This window comes from Aythya marila (assembly GCF_965140915.1).
Source record: "Aythya marila genome assembly, chromosome: 27".
In the NCBI taxonomy this organism is placed as follows: Eukaryota; Metazoa; Chordata; class Aves; order Anseriformes; family Anatidae; genus Aythya; species Aythya marila.
In genome coordinates, this window is record NC_139068.1 from 5,747,898 (window position 1) to 5,766,248 (window position 18,351).

The 18,351-nt window shown below is 42.4% G+C and overlaps 1 protein-coding gene across 3 annotated transcripts in view; it reads right to left on the reverse strand.

Moving 5' to 3' along the window:
* Positions 1-2,281: 2,281 nt before the first annotated feature.
* PTBP1 (polypyrimidine tract binding protein 1) overlaps positions 2,282-18,351 on the reverse strand; it is a 29,944-nt gene continuing 13,874 nt past the window's right edge. For 2 of the 3 annotated variants that reach the window (XM_082780011.1, XM_082780009.1), the window contains 13 exons: positions 17,192-17,267; positions 16,083-16,255; positions 14,964-15,110; positions 13,481-13,651; positions 12,555-12,665; positions 12,022-12,196; positions 11,338-11,427; positions 10,007-10,155; positions 7,342-7,375; positions 6,748-6,840; positions 6,147-6,363; positions 5,830-5,907; positions 2,282-5,429 (listed from right to left, as the gene is read on the reverse strand). In XM_082780011.1, coding sequence (XP_082636137.1) covers positions 5,297-5,429; positions 5,830-5,907; positions 6,147-6,363; positions 6,748-6,840; positions 7,342-7,375; positions 10,007-10,155; positions 11,338-11,427; positions 12,022-12,196; positions 12,555-12,665; positions 13,481-13,651; positions 14,964-15,110; positions 16,083-16,255; positions 17,192-17,216 — 1,596 coding nt within the window. In that variant the 5' untranslated portion in view covers positions 17,217-17,267 and the 3' untranslated portion in view covers positions 2,282-5,296. The remainder of the gene's footprint in view (positions 5,430-5,829; positions 5,908-6,146; positions 6,364-6,747; positions 6,841-7,341; positions 7,376-10,006; positions 10,156-11,337; positions 11,428-12,021; positions 12,197-12,554; positions 12,666-13,480; positions 13,652-14,963; positions 15,111-16,082; positions 16,256-17,191; positions 17,268-18,351) is intronic. The other variant, XM_082780010.1, reaches the window with a different exon arrangement.

Here is an 18,351-nt window from a genome sequence, read left to right on the forward strand (position 1 = left end):
GCTGGAGGCCGCTGTTGGGCCTGGTCCTGGGGGGCACCGGGATCCCCCCACGGCCACCCCCCAGCCCCAGCCCCACCGCCAGCGGGTGCCCAGCCTGCGGGAGGGGGCGAGGGGAGACCCTGCCTCGTTAGCTGGGCCCCGCTCGCTAATTGCTCCTGGAGCAGCAAATAAAGCAAATTCCCTCGGTGCCTGCGAAGCGGTGGCACGGTTCGGGTTGGTTGGAGCCGTGGGGAGCCTCGGCCCTGTCCCTGCGGAGGGGTCAGGGAGGATTTGCTGCCCTCAGCCCTGCTTCACCCGGACACGGCCACCCCAGAGCCACCCCCTCCCCGGGCACAGGGAGCCCCGACACCGGCCCTGGGCTCCCAGGGGCTGCGGCCCCGCTCTCCGAGGGCACTGGGCGCAGCCTTTCAGCCCTCCAAGAGCCTCTGCAGGACTCTGAGTACCCCCCGGCACGGAGCAATGTGAGGAAGTGGCTTCAGCAAATATTGGTTCAGCTCCAGCAGCATGAGCAGCGCTACTCCAGGGCTGGCAGCAGCACTTCAGACTCTCCCTCAGAGGCATGCTCGGAGGATTAGCAGTGGCATTTACAGAGCTGGTGGCGAAGCCAAGCTATCTGCATTCACTTTCCATAGCCAGAGACGCTCAGGATGCTTGGCCTGGCCTTTCATGTTGGTGTTTATTCTGCACAAGCCTCTGCCCCCATCTTACAGCGCACAGCAGCGTGGTAGGAAGATCTGCTGGAGGCAGGGAGCAGATGAGGCTGTTGTTCTCTTGCTGAAAATAAAATATTGGTTCCCCTAATTCAGCATTTTCTAAATAAAGAACATCTTTTCTAGAAGTTGCCCTACGCTGTCAGTGAGAACGGTCTAATTACAAGCACAGGTTGAGAGTCAGCTTTCTGTCAGATGCACACGGGTGAGCCAGTGCAGGCATTGTACCTCCTGCACCTGGACACCGGCAGTGCCGGGAGCTGCTGCGATGCTGGACAGGAGAGCAGCCCCCGCAGCAGGGGCCAGGAGGCCGTAAATCCCCCCCCAGCACCCCAGGGCCCCCCCTGCCTACAGGAGGGCCCCCGCAGCCTTGCTGGTGCCCAGGGCACGCAGAGCTCTGCAGCGTTTCACACGCGCATCAGCGGGCGAGGGCAGAGGCAGCTGTTACAAATCCTATTACACTTTCCAGGAACAACACTGATCTCTTTCAGCAGCCTGAGGCTCCTGCAGAACCCAGCTTGGAGGCTGAAGCTGGAACCGAGAAGCCTATAAAATAAGCCAGTTTAATGCTAATGCGGTTCAACACAAAGGGAACGCAGCCAAAGGACAGGAGCAGAGCCACGAACCCAGCAGCGCAGCTTTTACTCGTCCCACCTCCGCAGACACGGGCTGTCCATCCCCACCCTCGGCTGCTGGAGCTCGGCGCACCCCCAGCATCGCTTAGAGCTGGAGGGGTGCAAGGAGAGGGACAGGGACAGCACAGAGCACACTGCCACGAGCCTCAGGGGGTCCGCTGAGGTTTTATTTCTTGAGCATTGTGATCCCAAACTTCGGGATGCCGAGGTGTTGAGGTGTCCAGCTCTACACCACAGCACCTGCTTTCAGAAAGTATTTTTTCTTCAACTGTGTTGGACTCACAGAGAGGACAAAACCTGCAGGACAGAAGGCCTCGCTCCCCAGGGGGCTGAGCAGCCAGGTGTGCCCACCAGCACAGCTCCCACCAGCACAGCAGGGTGACCCCAGGAACCGAAATAAGCCTCCAGCCCCCTCCTAGCCATTACAACAGCAACCTGGCCAGGTCACACCGGGGCACTGGATGGGAAACTCAGCACTGAGACATCCAGCTAGCCAGAAAGCTTCGACACATCTAGAGCACAAAACTACAGAGAGTATTACGTATTTGACTGGAGAGTTGGTTATTTCATGGATATTAGCTAGAATATATGGAAAGTTTAGGAACATGAAGTAAAAAAAAAAAAAAAAAAAAAAAAGTGTTGGAGTGTGACAAAGGCAGAGCATCGGTTAAGGCCCTATAACCTCATACCTCTGAACTTCACTGGTCAAGCTCTGAAGGGCTGGAGGGTGAACACCGGGGGGCTTCGGTCACCCCACGCAGCCCCAGGCCTGGTTCACCATCCTGCCCCCTGCACAGAGGGGCCAGCATGAAGAAACACTCCCCCAGCCCAGAGGTATGCGAAAAAGTCAAAGTTATGTATGAGGCAGCTGAAATTACATTAGAAGGAAAAATCAGAAGCAAAATAGGCACAATAAAGAGAGAGGAAAATCAGAAGCAAAGAATACAGAAGAAATTTATTGAAAGCACAAGTACAGACTGGCCAATAACCGCTTTCTACAATCTGAACAGTAAATAATGGAGCTACAGAAAGGTACAAAGGTTGTTATAAAATAGTTTTAATTTTGTTTCTTTTTGCATTACAAACATTCTTTGAAAGAGGCAATGGAATTCTGATGTTGTGTATGCTTACCCTCCCCACCCCACCTTCCACAATACTGAACCTGTAATAGCTGTTATCAAAATATACAATACATCTGTTCACCATAAAAAACTGGGTTTTGCTGCCCCCTCATGTCTTACAACAGGTATAAAAAAATTATAAATATGTACACCCTTTTGTTACTCACATTCTTTACATGCAAACACAGGGATCCAAAGGAAAAAAACCCACAATTGTCTGGGTTCTGGGGTTACCTCAATTCACTTCCTTGCATTTTGCAAAATATATAAAGCCTGTGGGTTGACCAAATCAACGTTAAAGGCCACCAGACAGGTTTCATTCCAATAAGCCTCTTCCCAGTGTCTTGGGTGAGGTTGATTGAATTCTTTAAAAGTTAAACCACCACAGCTGTTCCACTCGGGTTGTGCATGGATCCTTAAGGTAGTGCTGCCTGGGGTGTGCTCAGGAGAAGCAGCCACACTGCCCACACTCCCCAGCTGCGGGAGGACTCAACTTACTGGTTTCCACTGGGGAAGGAAGGCAGATGAGCGAACTAACTCCAGCTGACAACTACCACCAAGACATCTGAATTTGCACTGCTGCATGTAAGATGCTGGCAAGGAAACAGATTTTTCAGAGGCAGCTCAAGATTTCCTTAACAGGCTTACTCAGCTTTAGAGGTAACTGAAACCAGCATCTCCTTGTCAGCTGATGTCAGCTGAACTTTTTCTCAGCTCAGCTGGGGGCAACTTCCATTTCAGGTGGTTTCACACCCCTTTCGGCCTCCGACTGAAGACTGAGGCAGACAAGTAATTACTGATCTCATGCCAGCAACCCGAGCTGAACCCTCACTCAGACTTCACACACTTCTCCAGCATAATGCATATCCTCAAGATTTCAGGGAGGAACTAAGAAAAGTTAAGACTTTTCCAAACACTCAGTGCTAGGCAAGTCAAGAGCTCCCACACTAAGCAAGGAAATCATAACTTGCAACACTAAGACAAAAAACAAACTTTGGTCCACAATTTGCAGAAAAACCCTGAAAAAAAGTACAAGATTCTTGTTATTTTGCATCCGAACAGGTTGCAGGTTAGAGGGAAACGTAAGGCAACATTGGATTACACAAAATAGAAGGCAGAATGGCCCAGGAAAGAGTCGTAAGCCAGAAAAAAAATGGTTGTTGTATCACTGGGAAAAAACGATCTGCGTTCTACTTATAATAGATTCCCTTCCTATAACTTAAAAATATCTGGGCTTATAGGTTAAAAGGGTAAAACTTTAGCCTGGGTCCTTTTACTTAAATTCACAAGCTAATTGTGCTTGTTACCTCAAACACATTGCTTTAAAAATCTGCTTAGCATGTTTCAATGTCATTACATTTATTCATCCTCAGTCATGACCTCAGCCTGATAACTAAATTCCTGCCCTACAGTTTCAATTACAAAAAAAAAAAATAAGAAAGTACAGTATACAAGGGTAATACCACAAAGGAGTAAATTTAGATTACGTTTATACCATCTTATCATTCTATAAAAAGGTACTTAAACTATTTCTTTTGCATATAAAGAGATTAGAATATTTGGTCAACTGGAAATATTGCTAGGCACAGATGACAGCAACTGCATCAAAAAGTATAATACAAGAATTAAAACAAAAAGCTCAAATGCTGAAGACATGCTATAAGAATGATGGCAGAGCTACATTGGTCTTGTTAATTTCAAATTAGGGGCACGAAGGTGACTCACATGAACACCTTTCTAAATGTGGGATATTCAATAATTCTTCAAATCCTAGCCAAGTATTTAAAGATATATATATATACACACAATTTGACAAATTCTTTATGATTCATCTTCACAAGTGTCCGACAGTGGTTAATTTCATATCTTGATCAATGCTCTTGTGAAGGGCAGAGCCTGTTGACTTGCTATCGACAATGGAATGTGATTTGGTCTTGGGAATGCTTCCCCACCCAGACCCTTCTACTTGGTCTGAGCATTACACACAAAGGATCTTAAATAACTCCCACTGGAAGGTTTGCAGATGGAGATAAACCACAAGCAGATTGGAAAGTGGCATGAAGACACATGATCCTATGCAAATTGAGACATCATGGACAGTGGGATACAACTGCCTAGAGTCAAAGCCCAATGTTTTCTTTATCCACTTTGCCAGCTTCATTAGTCCTTCACTACGATAAGCTGATCTAGTGAGCCAGAGCTCATCCATTCCCCTCAACTCTCCCATCCAATCCCTACAGTTCAGATGTTTTCCCCAAAAGAAGAAAAAAGTTTAAGGCACAGGATAGCAGATGCACAGTTTAGGTAGGATCAATGCAACTTATTTTTGTGCTGGATGAGTTGGGAGCTCCTATACACCATGCATTTTGCAAAATCCTGACTCAAAGGCGCAAAAGTGAATTTACACAGTGGTTTTAGGTCTTTCAAGGCATGGATGGGTAAAGAAAAAAAAAGGCATCAATGTGAAACCTGATAAACTTGTTGGGATCTGCTTTTCAGGGGAGGAGGAGCAGGAGGGGAGGGGAATTTCCCAGAGCAGGTTCCAAAGTGTAAACTTTAACTTGTGATTTATTTGAACAGTCAAGATTGTTACCCATCACTGCAAGGTTAGCAATATGAATTAGATTTAATTTTTTTTTTTTTTTAAAAACCGGTAAACTGATTTCTCTTTAAAAAAATAAAATCTCTGGTCTTTTAAGGTCACTTCAGCTGCATTTTTAAAGTGGCTTTTTTCTGGAATGATGGAAGTTGAAACCCTAGTGTTCAGCCTTCTAAGGTCAAGGCTGAACCCAAGAGGTTAAGTCCATTCTGTCTCACGCCTTCCAAAGCTTTAAATGGTGGACTTTGAGAAGGACACACGCAGGTGGTGATTCTCTCCCAGGTCATGATTATGGAGGTCAATGAGTGATTGAATGGCTTCTTCCACAGAGCCCATCTGGATCAAAGCCATTTTACGGTCCTTCCTGACGAGACAGAAGTTTAAGTCACTCAGTACCGTCATACACAGAGCTTAACTCAGTACATGCTTTCTTAACCAGCACTCAAGACCAGGCAGAAAATCAGCTACCCGATAACTGCAACATACTGTCCTTTTACACGGGGAGTACATCTGTAAGACAAATGTGACTATCCAAACTTCTCACTCAGCTACCCTAAAATTTTCATCAAGTCATTCACCATGGACCCCACCCAGGCTTACTCTGTAATTCTTTATTCTAGATGAGTCAATTACTACATAAGCAACAATTCTGCTCAGCGTTCTCTTAACCTGGGTTGGATTTTGATAGTAAGAGCCAAATGCTTCTACCCTTTTCACACTGCAGAGCCCAGCGTAAGGACAGGACATAAGAGGAAAACACTTACTGGAAGAATTTGAATCCTTTGACCATTCCACCATTGCTTGAGAACAACATCTTGAGGTCTTCTTCAGTTATTGATGGTCTGAAACAAATAATTTCTCCAGTCAAATGTACATCACCTCTAAAACAGCTCCCATCGGATCCTTTCCTAAATTCTCTACCAGTCAAGTAGCTCTTTGGACTGGAAAGACTGAGGAATGACAGGAAGATGGGCAATCTTTTCTACTGTCTGAAGTTAAAAAGCTGACAACGTTTACTCTCACACTAAACTTGTGAATATTTCCACAATGAGGCACACAAACTCTCCACGCAGATACTTACGGAATATTGGACAGATGAAGAGTGGCAGAAGGGGGGAAGATGTTCTGAAAATTTTTGGAGCCTGGTTTCTTGAAACGATGTAAAGGAGAATTTCCGTAGTCCTTAGTCAGACCATGGTCTTCCTGCCCTTCACGGGGAAGTTGCACTGTCTGATGCTTGGACAATGTTATACGGATTGGCTTCCCGTGAAGCTTCTGACCATTTAAATGGCTCATAGCTGTAACAGTAAAGACAGTGCTGACTACAATGGTATTTCAGTTCTCTTCAGACACTAATATCAAAGCTAGATTTCATTTGAGTTCTTCCCTATGCAGTTATCGCATCTTCCAGGAACTCCATGACAGGCATTGTTACTCTGCTTTATAGTACTGCTTATTCCATCATTTTCCCTCTGGATTATCTTGCACAAACAAACCATACCTTCTGGAGTTGCACCAAAACCGTACCATATATGCAGGCAAGCAATTAAAGGCACAAGCTGTTTGTGAGTTTTTCATCTTTTTTTTTTTTTTTTTTTTTTTGAAGAGAAAGCACTGATACTAAATCTTTGATTACCGATATCTCTTAATGCTAACAATGCGATAAATTTAAGCTTGCTTACCAAGCTGAGCCTGGTTTCCATCAGCCATCTGAACTAGGGCATTCTCTTTCTTATTAAATAAAATCTTCACCCTCTGCACATCACCATAGACTCCTTCAGAAAGCGAGGAAAAAATAGTTTCAGGTAAGGGGAATAAGGGAAGTCTCATTCAACTTAATATTAGCTAATCAATCCAAGAGCAAAAACATTCATTCACAACCAGAACTAATCTCATTCCAACCATGTTTTACTTATTCTGCTCTACTTAAGGAAAATTCTTATATAGCAGAATAATAATGGAACAATACATTAAAGAAAAAGATACTGGGTTTCAGCAAAAAAAGAGCAAAAATCTAAATGCCAGAAGACTGGACAATTTAGCATGCTACCACAATTTAAAACTCTTATAAAAAGACATGCAAAGCAATAAACCATGCATAACTGAACATAAAATAAAGGCAAACTAAATTAAATAGCAAACTAAATAAACAATGTAAAAATTATGCATTCAAAAAAATGGCAAACTGCAAACTGTACATTTTTGAAGTATCAAAAAAAAAAGTAATCTCAAATAAATGAAAAACAAGGTAATAAAAAGTGTGAATAATAACATACCGAAAAGAATAAAGAGGCATTGGGGTGTAACTCTCTTTAGAGAACAGCAGAGCAAGGCAGCGGAGGGACAGGGAAGAGGTAAGGAATCGAAGGGGAGAGCGAGGTTGCACAAATCGTCCACAACGAGGAAGGGCAGAGTCCCCGCAGGAAATGGCGAAATTGGTTGATGGATGATGAAGTTTTCAAGATGGTTAATATTGAAGGGCAGGTTGGTTTCCGAAGAGCAGGGTTTTTTTTTTTTTTTTTTGGAAGGGGAATGTTTTTATTTTTTGTTTCAAGCAACAACAGGAAGCAGAAGTACCGTGCAGTCAGTTGGCAAAGAAATTCCGGATCAGGGGAAGAAAAAAAATTCAGGGATGGGGGAGAAAAGAAAAAAGTAGCAAAAAACACAGGTCAGTAAATACATAAGGAAATATGTAGTGTTCCATCAGTCAGATTTATAGAATTCTACATACAATAACTTGTTTACAGAAACAGTTAATAGGTTTTTACCTAGTGGAACACAACGATAAAGAAAAGGCATTTTTACTTAAGATATACAAAGAAGTAAGAGACAGTATCACAACAGAGTGACTTCTACAGGCTTTAACACTAATTAAATGGCAATGGTATTCCCTAAAATTTGTCTTAAAATACTGTTTTTGATTACTAGCATTTCTCAGAAGAAATAACTTCACCTGTCAAGTCAAACAGCTGTAGTTGCTGCTTTAGGGCCAAGGACTAAAGGAAGTAGCCCATACGGTATACTTAATTGTAACAAAACCAAAAAAAAGCCAATTTAGATACTACCCACTGCATATAGAGCAAAATACCAGGCTGAGCAGCTATTCCACTACAAAAAGAGTACTTTAAAGGCCTGGTGGAAGTTCTTACTATAAAGGAGCTTGGTACCATGTTTACAGCAGAAGTCTGCTCCCTCCCATCTCAGTGCATTGGCCCCACACTGCAGGAGCCCAGCGCTGCTGCTGATCCAGGAAGGGAAAGCACCTCTGCTCCCAGCAGCAACACTAACTGTGCACGCAGATTAGAGTGCTTTAGACTTCTCCCACTCACTGTGGAGAAGAAAAAAAGTCATTTTAATTTCCAGGATTCTGATTCAGGAAAAAGCCTTACACGCTGCGGAGCAGTCACTCCAGAGAAATACTGTCTCTTAACTAACTGGTTGTGGCATAGGTAAGTTTCTACAACACTGATTATACAGGCAATGGAAAAAGTTTCAGATCTGTTAGTTCACAGCTTCAGTACAAGTATCAAAGTCTCTCTAGCCCAAAGATAAGCTGGATGGATAGTGAAGAGCTCAAAAAAAATCACAAGGCATGAAATAACTGCTTGATCCTGTTTAAACAAGAACTGTGCACACCATCAGACACATGCAGATTAAATGGGGGTAAAGCATGGTCTGCAACCTATCACTGCCATCCAGGCAATACGATCATCCCAAGAAAAAAAATGGACTGTGTTATATCGGTTGAGAATAGCAATGCCAGCTCATATCGTTTAATTAAGACTCCTGTTTGGACAGCAGGTCACTGGGACCAAGCCAGAGATGACAGTTCCTGGAATGGCAGAGGAGTTCCTAGGCAGAAAAACCAACTCATCCAAATCAAAGCTGGTATCACAGCCCCTGCCATTATTTCATGCCCTGGAGAAAATAGTAATGACAGATGAAGAGTAGTCTGAACTACTGATTCAATTAGCGCATCTCATCGAGAGTTGAATATTTTTTGATTACTCATCACATCCAGGCTTCTCCTTTGATGCAAAAGAGGTTTTGTGGTTACTCTGACATCACTGGTAAGTTTTATAGCTTTGCAAAGTAGTATTAAGTTGTGTGTGCAGTCCCACCAGTTAAAAGTGCTTTTAGAGACTCTCATTCTATTGCACACAATAGAAGATTCTACGCTTTCAATCCAACAAAGAGCCAAAATCTGACAAAAAATCAAGATACCCATATCGAATTCTCTGATACAGTCTTCCATTAAAGATTTTTGTTCAAATTTTCCTGCTTTGTTATTAAAGAAACCCAAGTATTTCAACTCACTAAGTTAAATGGAGTCGAACATGTAAATTGTGAGCTGTTACAGGGTTTAACTAAAGAAAACCTTCCAGGAATCTTGGAAAGGAATAAAATGTGCAAGCACATGGCAGAGGAAAACTGCACAGGTACAAAGTCAAGCTGGCAGGGGTCCAGACACTACACAGAAAGAGCAGAGGTCAGAATGAACTCTCTCTGTAGTTCTGAATTAATGTATTAAAAAACTAAAACATGCTATGGGGAAGAAAGAATGGACATGACTATTCCGTGACCCAAATGACACTACTGCATGGGAATGGCAGGGAGGTTCCAAATGGAAGGGAGGAAGGGGACAGGCATTGTAGTCTTTGTGGGACAAGAGCAGGCAGGCAGCATCCTTGGCTTTCAACCAAAGAAGAGCGAGATTTAAATTTGAAAGATGGACTTTCTCATTTCCCTTCAGCAACTAGAGTACTGATCTGCTTTGAGGTTCAGAGCTTGCAGAGCACATCATCTGCTTTTCTAGTTTTGCCGTTTCCTTTAAGATATAGTAGGATTTCACTTTCAACGAGTTTCAGCATAATCTGTGTTCAGAAAGTGAAAGTAGAGGTAACAGGAAGGAGAAAAAAGTAAAATTAGGACTCCACTAACCTCAGGATTCAGATTGCTAACCAGCAGAACAGAGTTCCCTGCCCCAGTGAGGCCGGGAATGGCAATCCGTCCTGCTGCAGCCGCTGCAGCTGCTGCTGATGGGATAGCCAAAGGAGCTAGTGCTCCATGAACATTGGGAACTGACAAGCCTGGAAATTAAAGAATATTAACCAGTAAAGAAATTAACAGCACGTACTCTAGTGTATTTGCTGCACCAGAAGGGAGAACATGGCACCTTCTGCAACATGCAAGTAACCATTCAAAACACAGTGACTACGTACTAACAGCAACAGAAGCCTCCAATTCTGGTGCTGCAGGAAATGGTGTCATTCCTAATAGTAATTGCTCTTGTGGTGCCTGGTGTTTAACAGATGCCTCAGCACGATCTTGTTGACTACAATATTTTTCGCATTTCACAAGAAGCGGAATCAGCACAAAGCCTCAGCTTTGCTGGTGCAGGAAAGGCATCACAAACGGTGCAATTGTAAGGGTCTTTCCAACCAGTGCATGCCAAAAATGCTTCAGTCTTTAACCATGCATATAATAGTATATGCTACCATCAGCTAATTTCTCATGAACGGAGAAACATTAAAGTTTCATTTACAGGCATTTCTACATTGCTCACAATAACATCCGGCACCTCACTGTATTAAGAGTTTTCCTTTGGAGAGCTAAAGTTCTGGAAACCATTAGTAATGAATTAAATGAAATTACTTAAAGTGACATTGTTTATTTCCTCAAGAGGACAAAATATTAAAAATATCAGTGGTTAAACAATTTGTTTTGTACTTGTTTCTTATTAGCCAGGAAATTCCATCAAGTTACAGGGAAGTCAACATTGTTTTTCATAGCATACCAAGTTTGGCCTAGCACCTAAAGCTTAAGTGTTTCATCTCAGCCACTTGGCTACTCATGTACGTAGTTATATTGTTACCTGCAACATGAGCTGTAAACCTTCGTGCAATATAGTAGCACAAGTAATTAGCTTGATGCTTAAATGCAGGTGTAAAAGTGAGCTCCTAACCTCAGCAACCACGTGAAGTGCTGAATACAAAATAATATCCTCCCCTGAGTTTCTCAATAATTTTAAATTCTGCCTTTATGAACTCTCACATTCAGGTTTTCTTCTCTCCATGTGAATATAGCTGAGGCAGAGTAGCTACAGCTACACTCACATTCCGAGTTGAGATTACGTACTGAAACACCATTCACTCACATGCCAAATGCCAGCACTTCAGATTCCCATGACTAGCCCCCCCATCACTACTCAGCTCTAAAACATCAAGATGCTTTAGCAACAACCAGAGAACCTATAGAAAATTCCAACTTACGAAGTACAGTACCTGCAGCCTGAGGAATTGCAAAGGTAGGAGGAAAGCCAGCCCCCGCATATGGAGAGGCAGAGATTATTCCTGGAGCACCTGGGAAAGACATACACATTATACATAGAGGGCCAACAGCAATTAAACTCTAGACTGAGCTGTAACGTCTCCGTAAGTCCTTCAACAAAGATTTAGCTGGAAGCTAAACCATAACCACTAAGTAAAAAATGTCTCAAACAATACTGAATGTCTTCAAGAAATGACAAGAATATTTCTCCAACTCCACTGGTCTGGCAGCTAGCAGAAGTTACCTGTTGGCCTCAACACAAGCTAGCAGGTCCCATAATTGTTTAAACACAGTAGTTTTCAAAGTATGGGTTACAGCACCCCAAATTATTGCTGTCTGTATTGTAGTCAGAACAGCAGATGGCACTAGAAGCCCAGACAGCTGGTAACATGTTAAAACAGTCCTCACGAATAAAAAATAGCATTCAAAGCAGCAATGTGCACCCACAACCATACGTACATGCTAGTATTTTGCACTAGTCAGATTCAGTGATTCCAAAATTTCTCAATCACACTATATTATAAAATTATACATGACCAAATATACTAGGCTTACATCCCCTTCTTTTCCCCAACTGACAGAAGTATCAGTTACATTTGTCCTACTCCCACTCTAAGAATTCTCACCAAAAGCAGCTGCCATGGTCTGATCGAGAGAGGGCTGGTTATCCCCAGAAGGTAGGTCTGGCCGTGTGTAATCTCTGCTTTTATCATTATTGTATTTTACGTTGAGACTTGTGAGCTTTGAGAAATCTATGCGCAGTGTACAACAGGCATTGTAGATGTTCTGTCCATCCAGCGACTGCAAGGAAAGAAATCAGTTTTTAAATCCGAGATGTATTTATGTTATATGTCACAGTAACAGATCTCTGAAGAGAGGTGGTGTTCCATCATTCCAGGTAGTGCTGTACCCAAGGACAGGCAGGCATCTTGCTTTGCATGGAGTTAGCATCACACCAGTCTATTCCCTTCAGCATTCACCCAGGTTACACCATACTGGCCTTGGTGGTGAATTTCCCTCCCACCTGCACATGCAATCTGCCAGTAGGGTAATGCTCACGTAAGCCTAATATGCCCAGGTACATTTGTTTTAGATTAACAAAAACAAGCTTAGAATTTTGAATAATTCAGGTGTTTAGCACTGCAAACATATTACTCACCAGTTTGGCATGCTGAGCACTCATTGGGTCAGCATATTGTAACAGAGCCTGAAATTGGTTGTTCTTTGTGAATGTGATGATTTTCAAGACTGTACCAAATTTGGAAAAAATCTGCAAGATAATATTTGCATGCGTCGTTACCTCATTTCCAGTAATAGAGCTTCATATTTCACCTCCATTATTGAAAGCAGAAACGGTAAGTTATCCCATCACCCTGTTAGCTTTCCAACTCAAAAACGTAAGGTTTTAAACTGCATCAAGCATTGTTTATCTTACATCATAGCATCTGACTAGAAAAAGTGACAGTATTACTGAAGTGCATCCTTAATGAAGCTTTCAGTTTGTCATGAAATCTTATACAGGAGGATTCATACACACCTTCATAAACTGGAACACTTTCCAGAATTTTAGGGATTCTTAAATGCAGTCAAGCTTGCATTTTGAACATGAAGATTAAGTTAAGCAACCATAGTGGGCAGCAGGAATAAACTTTCCAAATAGGCTACTGCCTAAATGATTTGTATATACTGCATTTGTTTCCCTCTACCTCCCACAACGATGCTTAGCAACTACTTCCACAAAACCAGAGCTAGAGTATGACTAGAATATGAAGAGCAGTTTTGAAGAGGTAAATATTGGTCTTTTCTACTGTTACCAGGTTGCAGTCCAACTAAAATGGGCCAGCAAATCTCTGGAAATTAAAATCTGGCCAGATTGGGACCAAAAATAGATGAACCTCATTGTATGCGTCAGGGTGTCTAGAAAGTAGAAATCTAACAGCTATGCTCAAAGCTGCTCTTCCCAGAACTTGCTTTACGGATAAAAACACATGCTGTTAGAACACCAGCACTTAGAATACAATAATTCCATATTTGGTACTACCCTTTCCTCCAGGACACTCTTCAAGAAGCATTGGCATGTTTTACCTGATGCAGAACATCTAGAGTGACAGGATAGAAGAGATTCTCAACAATGATCCTCAGGACAGGGCTCTGGCCAGCCATTGCCATTCCTGCATCAACAGCTGCAGCAGAGGCTGACAGCGCCAGGTTTCCCGACTGAACAGAATTCACTGCTTGCAGAGCTGCTTGGGCACGCTGCAGAACCAAACATCCTGTTAGACTGACATTCCTGCTTGCAAAAACACACATTCAGCTTTTGAGATCCCCAACTGCATAGTACAGAAGAGCAGAAACCCAGGTAGCAATTTACTGTTCCTAAGGCTGTGGACACAATGATTTCAGCACATTTTAAACATGGGCAATAGGACGCCACCCCATCAATAACAGCAAAGCAAGAATACAACCTATGTAAAGCATGAAGTACTTATGCTACTGCTAAAATATTGCTCAGCACCTACCAATGGAGCAAGATTATTCCGGTGTTTAGGAGAGGTAAAACTAGGCTCTTCTGGAATGAACCACTATCTCCAGAATACTACAGAAGCTGACTAAAACTAAAAGATTTATGCACAGCTGCTACAGGGATGCAGAAGTGGAAATGGACTTGCAGGTTCCTGTGAGCATACCCTTCTGCGTACAACACCGCGCTCACTTGTGCACCAAATTCTAGTTAGATGAACCAAGCAGCGGTGTGCCATCTGCACAGCATTAGAGGCTCTGATCCTGATGTAAATCAGACTGAAAAGTGAGAGGAGGCAAACTGGGTGTATTGGGCAGCCAACCCTGATAAGGAGGCACAAGTAACTTGAACTTATTTCCAGTGTTCCTGTCCTGAAACATTGCCAAGAGCAGCTGAGACAAAAGAAGTGAACTTTTTATGCCATGCAGAGCACATCTGCACATGAAGTCTAGATAGTCCTGACAAAGTATTAAGAACCACTGTATTAAAGTTCTGCCTGCCTGAAAGATAGCACTTGTCAGTAGCAAATACTCTATGACAGGTACAATTTCTGCCCCATTATAGCTTTTTATATAAAACTTTCAAGTATTAGAAGCATTTTTAAAGCACCAGAAATTAATCATGTCTGTATGCATTCAGTTACTGTTTCTAATTGAAGAATGCTAAACACTTCCTCATGATCTCATATTTCCTATGCATGTTCTTCCCAACATCAAGGCAGTTTTAGCAGCTCATTTAACAGTCTGCTGGGACTTTGGACAAAAGCTGTTATTTGGAGACCTTATTCCATGAACTACAAGCTTGTGGTAGAAGTCAAAGTAGCAAATGAAAAACTACTAGCGAGGGGAAAGAGGCAATCAAAAGCACCCACGCTGAAAGCAGTCTATTAGAACCTAGATGAGAAACATTTATATCCACACTTTCACAGGAAATCAGCATGCTTTTTAATACTTTCATAGTTAAACCAAGTTTCTTGAAACCAGCAGCAAAATCATCAGCTGAGAACTGTCCGCCCCTCCCACCAGCACAAGGTAAAGAAGAACTAACTGCTTGGTTTGGAGAGTTGTCTGTCTTCAGCTCCTTGTGGTTGGAGAACTGGATATAGATGGGCTGGCTTCGAAGGACTGGAGTGACTGTGGTGTAGTAGTTTACCATGGTGTTGGCTGCCTCCTCTGTATTCATTTCTATGAAAGCCTGAACAGAAAGCCAAATCAATCAATTCAACATCTTTCTAAAGCAGCTCACACTAGGAGACAACGTAACACTCAGCGATAGCACATGGTTGATAAATTCAGGAGGAACTTGCAGTTGAAACAAAAAGCATTGATTTCCACACATTCGCACACCAGACTGACATTAATGTAAGGTTTCAGTGGCCCTAAGATCTTTACACTACCCTTAGTTAACTGGCAACCACGGAAACATCTGCAGGAACACCAGAACAGAGCAATAACCCAGACTCTGAGCACTTACACATTACATTAAGCAACTTTCCGTACTTCTCTGCAGAGCTGTAAGCCTACTCATTGTTCCACACCTTTATGGTCTCCTCTACTTCAGAACAAGAATGCAAGGGATCGTAGCGAGTCATTACATTAAGTACTTACATATAATCATACCACGCAACATATCAGAGGCGCATTTTCATAATAAGATTAAAGACGTAGTATTTTAAGTGATGATTAAAGTTGGCTTGCTTTTTTACTCCTTAATTTGTGAGACGATTTTAGTTACCAAACTAGTGCACACCTTCTGCATTACCCAAGAGTGTTTCAGCTTTGCCTGGTTCATTTTCTGTACCTGTAAAGGTGTCCTTAATATGCAAAGTCACACTGGTGGTTACTCAACTACCAAGCTAACTTGAGTGAAAGAGGCCGACTCACAGCACTGCTGTCCAAGTCGTTTACCTGGTCTGTAATTTAAAACCAAGCATAATGCTAATTATAAATGACAACCAGTAATTACGGACTTGCTCCATGCAGTCTGAAAATAGTATTTTCTACAGCTCATGGGACAATGGTGGAGAAGTAAAACATAGCATGCAGAAGTTATTGACTCCTAATGCACCACTGTTGTTCAAGCAACTTAGATCTGGTTTACTGATGACAGAATCTTTGACAAGATGACAAGTCTTTGACAATCTCTGCTTTCAGTTAGGAACAGTACCTGATTTTTTCCTTTCAACATTAGAAGATTGGTGACCTTGCCAAAAGGTAAGCCCAAAGAAATGACCTCTGCCTCCGTAACGTCACTGGGCAGTTTACGGACGTGGATTACTCGGGACGGGACCCCAGCACTTCTACTGTCACCTTTGAATTTTTTGCTGTCGTTTCCATTAGCTGTAAAAAAAAAAAAAAAAGTCACTGCTTAGAAGAGCAAGTTCCTTGCAACATACACATACCTACCACTTCTGACATATGGTGCTCCCCCCTCAGTTACTGCTGTTACAGAGAAATTCCATGGTCTAACTTACCCAGAGTCTGAATACACATGGTTTTACTCATTTTTCAAATTACACGAATGCGAGTGACGTAGCTGAATGCCAGTGCAATGGAATCAACTCTCCAGTGGCCATTTTACAGCCTGTTTACAGTACATACACAACCCCACCCACAACTCTATTCCATGTAGGTCTGAGCCATTAATTTTAGACTGCTGCTTTGTTCCTTTTCACTTTGACATATTCTTAGCAACGAAGCACTTTGAAAGGGACTTCTTAGATCAAGTGACACTAAAACAAACAATACGACTCAAATGTAACTTTAGATCAGCTGGATTATACATACAGCAAAGACTACCAGCAGCACAATACCAGACATTAGCTGATACAGTCTGGCAGGGAAGCTACAGCCAAAACAGTAAGGGCCTCAGAGGCATTTCATGGCACTGGCAAGCACAGAAGGCAAAGTTCTGGACTCAGCACCTAAGAATTCTGTCTTGCAAGGGATTACTAACCTCTAGATGGTGTAAGACTCCTAAATAACAACAAATTGATATACACAGACAAAACAATCCTACATTAAATTCACCTGTGCTTTGAGTCAACAGCAAAACCTGCACATTCTAATGCTGTAAAAATCATTTCAGCAACTGTCCTGCAACAATTTTTCAGTCTGTAAACCTTAAAAGTACAGGGCAGAGACTTACTATTCAGCACCATCTTACAACAGGCTCAATAAGTATTAAAAATAGAGATTTAAAAATTAAGATAAAGTAAAACCAGACCTCATAGTACAGTATTTTTCATGTTACTCTTTTCTTATGGGCAATATTACCTGCAGAAGAAGAGTTGCTGCTCATGATAAAGGGTCCGTTAGTAACACAAGTAGAGAAAAGCTCGTCAGATCCCCGCTGGAAAAGAAAAGAAGAAAGGTAAACTGACAGCATCTTTACTAAATCCTATTCAGGTATTCTGAAAGCAGAAAAACAATTGAGATTAAGTTGTAGAGAAGCTGAACAGAAGTGAAAATATACTGACAGTCAGCCTCATTGTCATCATAAATTAAACATAAGTAAGATCCAATTTAGTAACTGAGTAGCACTACCCAACAGCTAAGCACTGGGAGTCTCAAGGAGCTGAGGCATTGCTGAGTTGTTTGAAGCCACTGAATCAAGCGTCATGCACTGACATTCACATTTTTTCCTTAAGAAAAAAGGACTTGACTACTGCTGTCAGATGACATTTTCGTTCTTTTAAGTTAAGCTAGAACGCTGTAGCTGATCTGAAACAGCAGAACAGGTAGGTCTCACCTCCTCATCAATTCCTAATGCCGTTCATTACGGTGAGAGCAGCCATTTTATGGGGGGTTACCAAGATCACAGAAGTCTTGAGCAAAAGACAAGTTACAATGCATTTGGTCAAAGATGCCATTTTCCAGCAACTGTGAGACAACGCAACTTGGAGATGCTGAGAATTGAAAGAAATGCAACTCTTCCCCTTCCTCCCCCCAGAAAATGGCGGGGGGGGGGGGGGGGAAATCAAGAAAGTGAAGCTCCCAGGAAAGATCTACTTTTATTATTTATAGGAGTAGGAACACAATAGTTTGCACTCTTCTAGGACAACAGTAAAAGCCTCAGTAAGCACACTCCAGTCGGAGGACGCAGACAAGCATTCTGAAGTGGAGAAACCTGAGTATCACAGGTACAAAATCTGGTCACATCCTTAATTTTGTACTAGGAGCTTATTGCTAAAGTCGTGGCTGCTTGCAGAACGAGATGCTCAGAGCATGCCAACATCTTTGATTTTTTTTCCATCCTGCAGTGTCATACATTTTGACTATGGAAGAACAAAATGTTTGATCAAAAGCTAGAACAAACTGCTCCTACTGGAATTACACTGCCCAAACTGATACCAGAATTCACAGAAATGCATTTATTCTGGGCCTTTTAGTAGCTGGAGGCATGGTCTAATTCCTTCTATTGGCATACGGGCAGG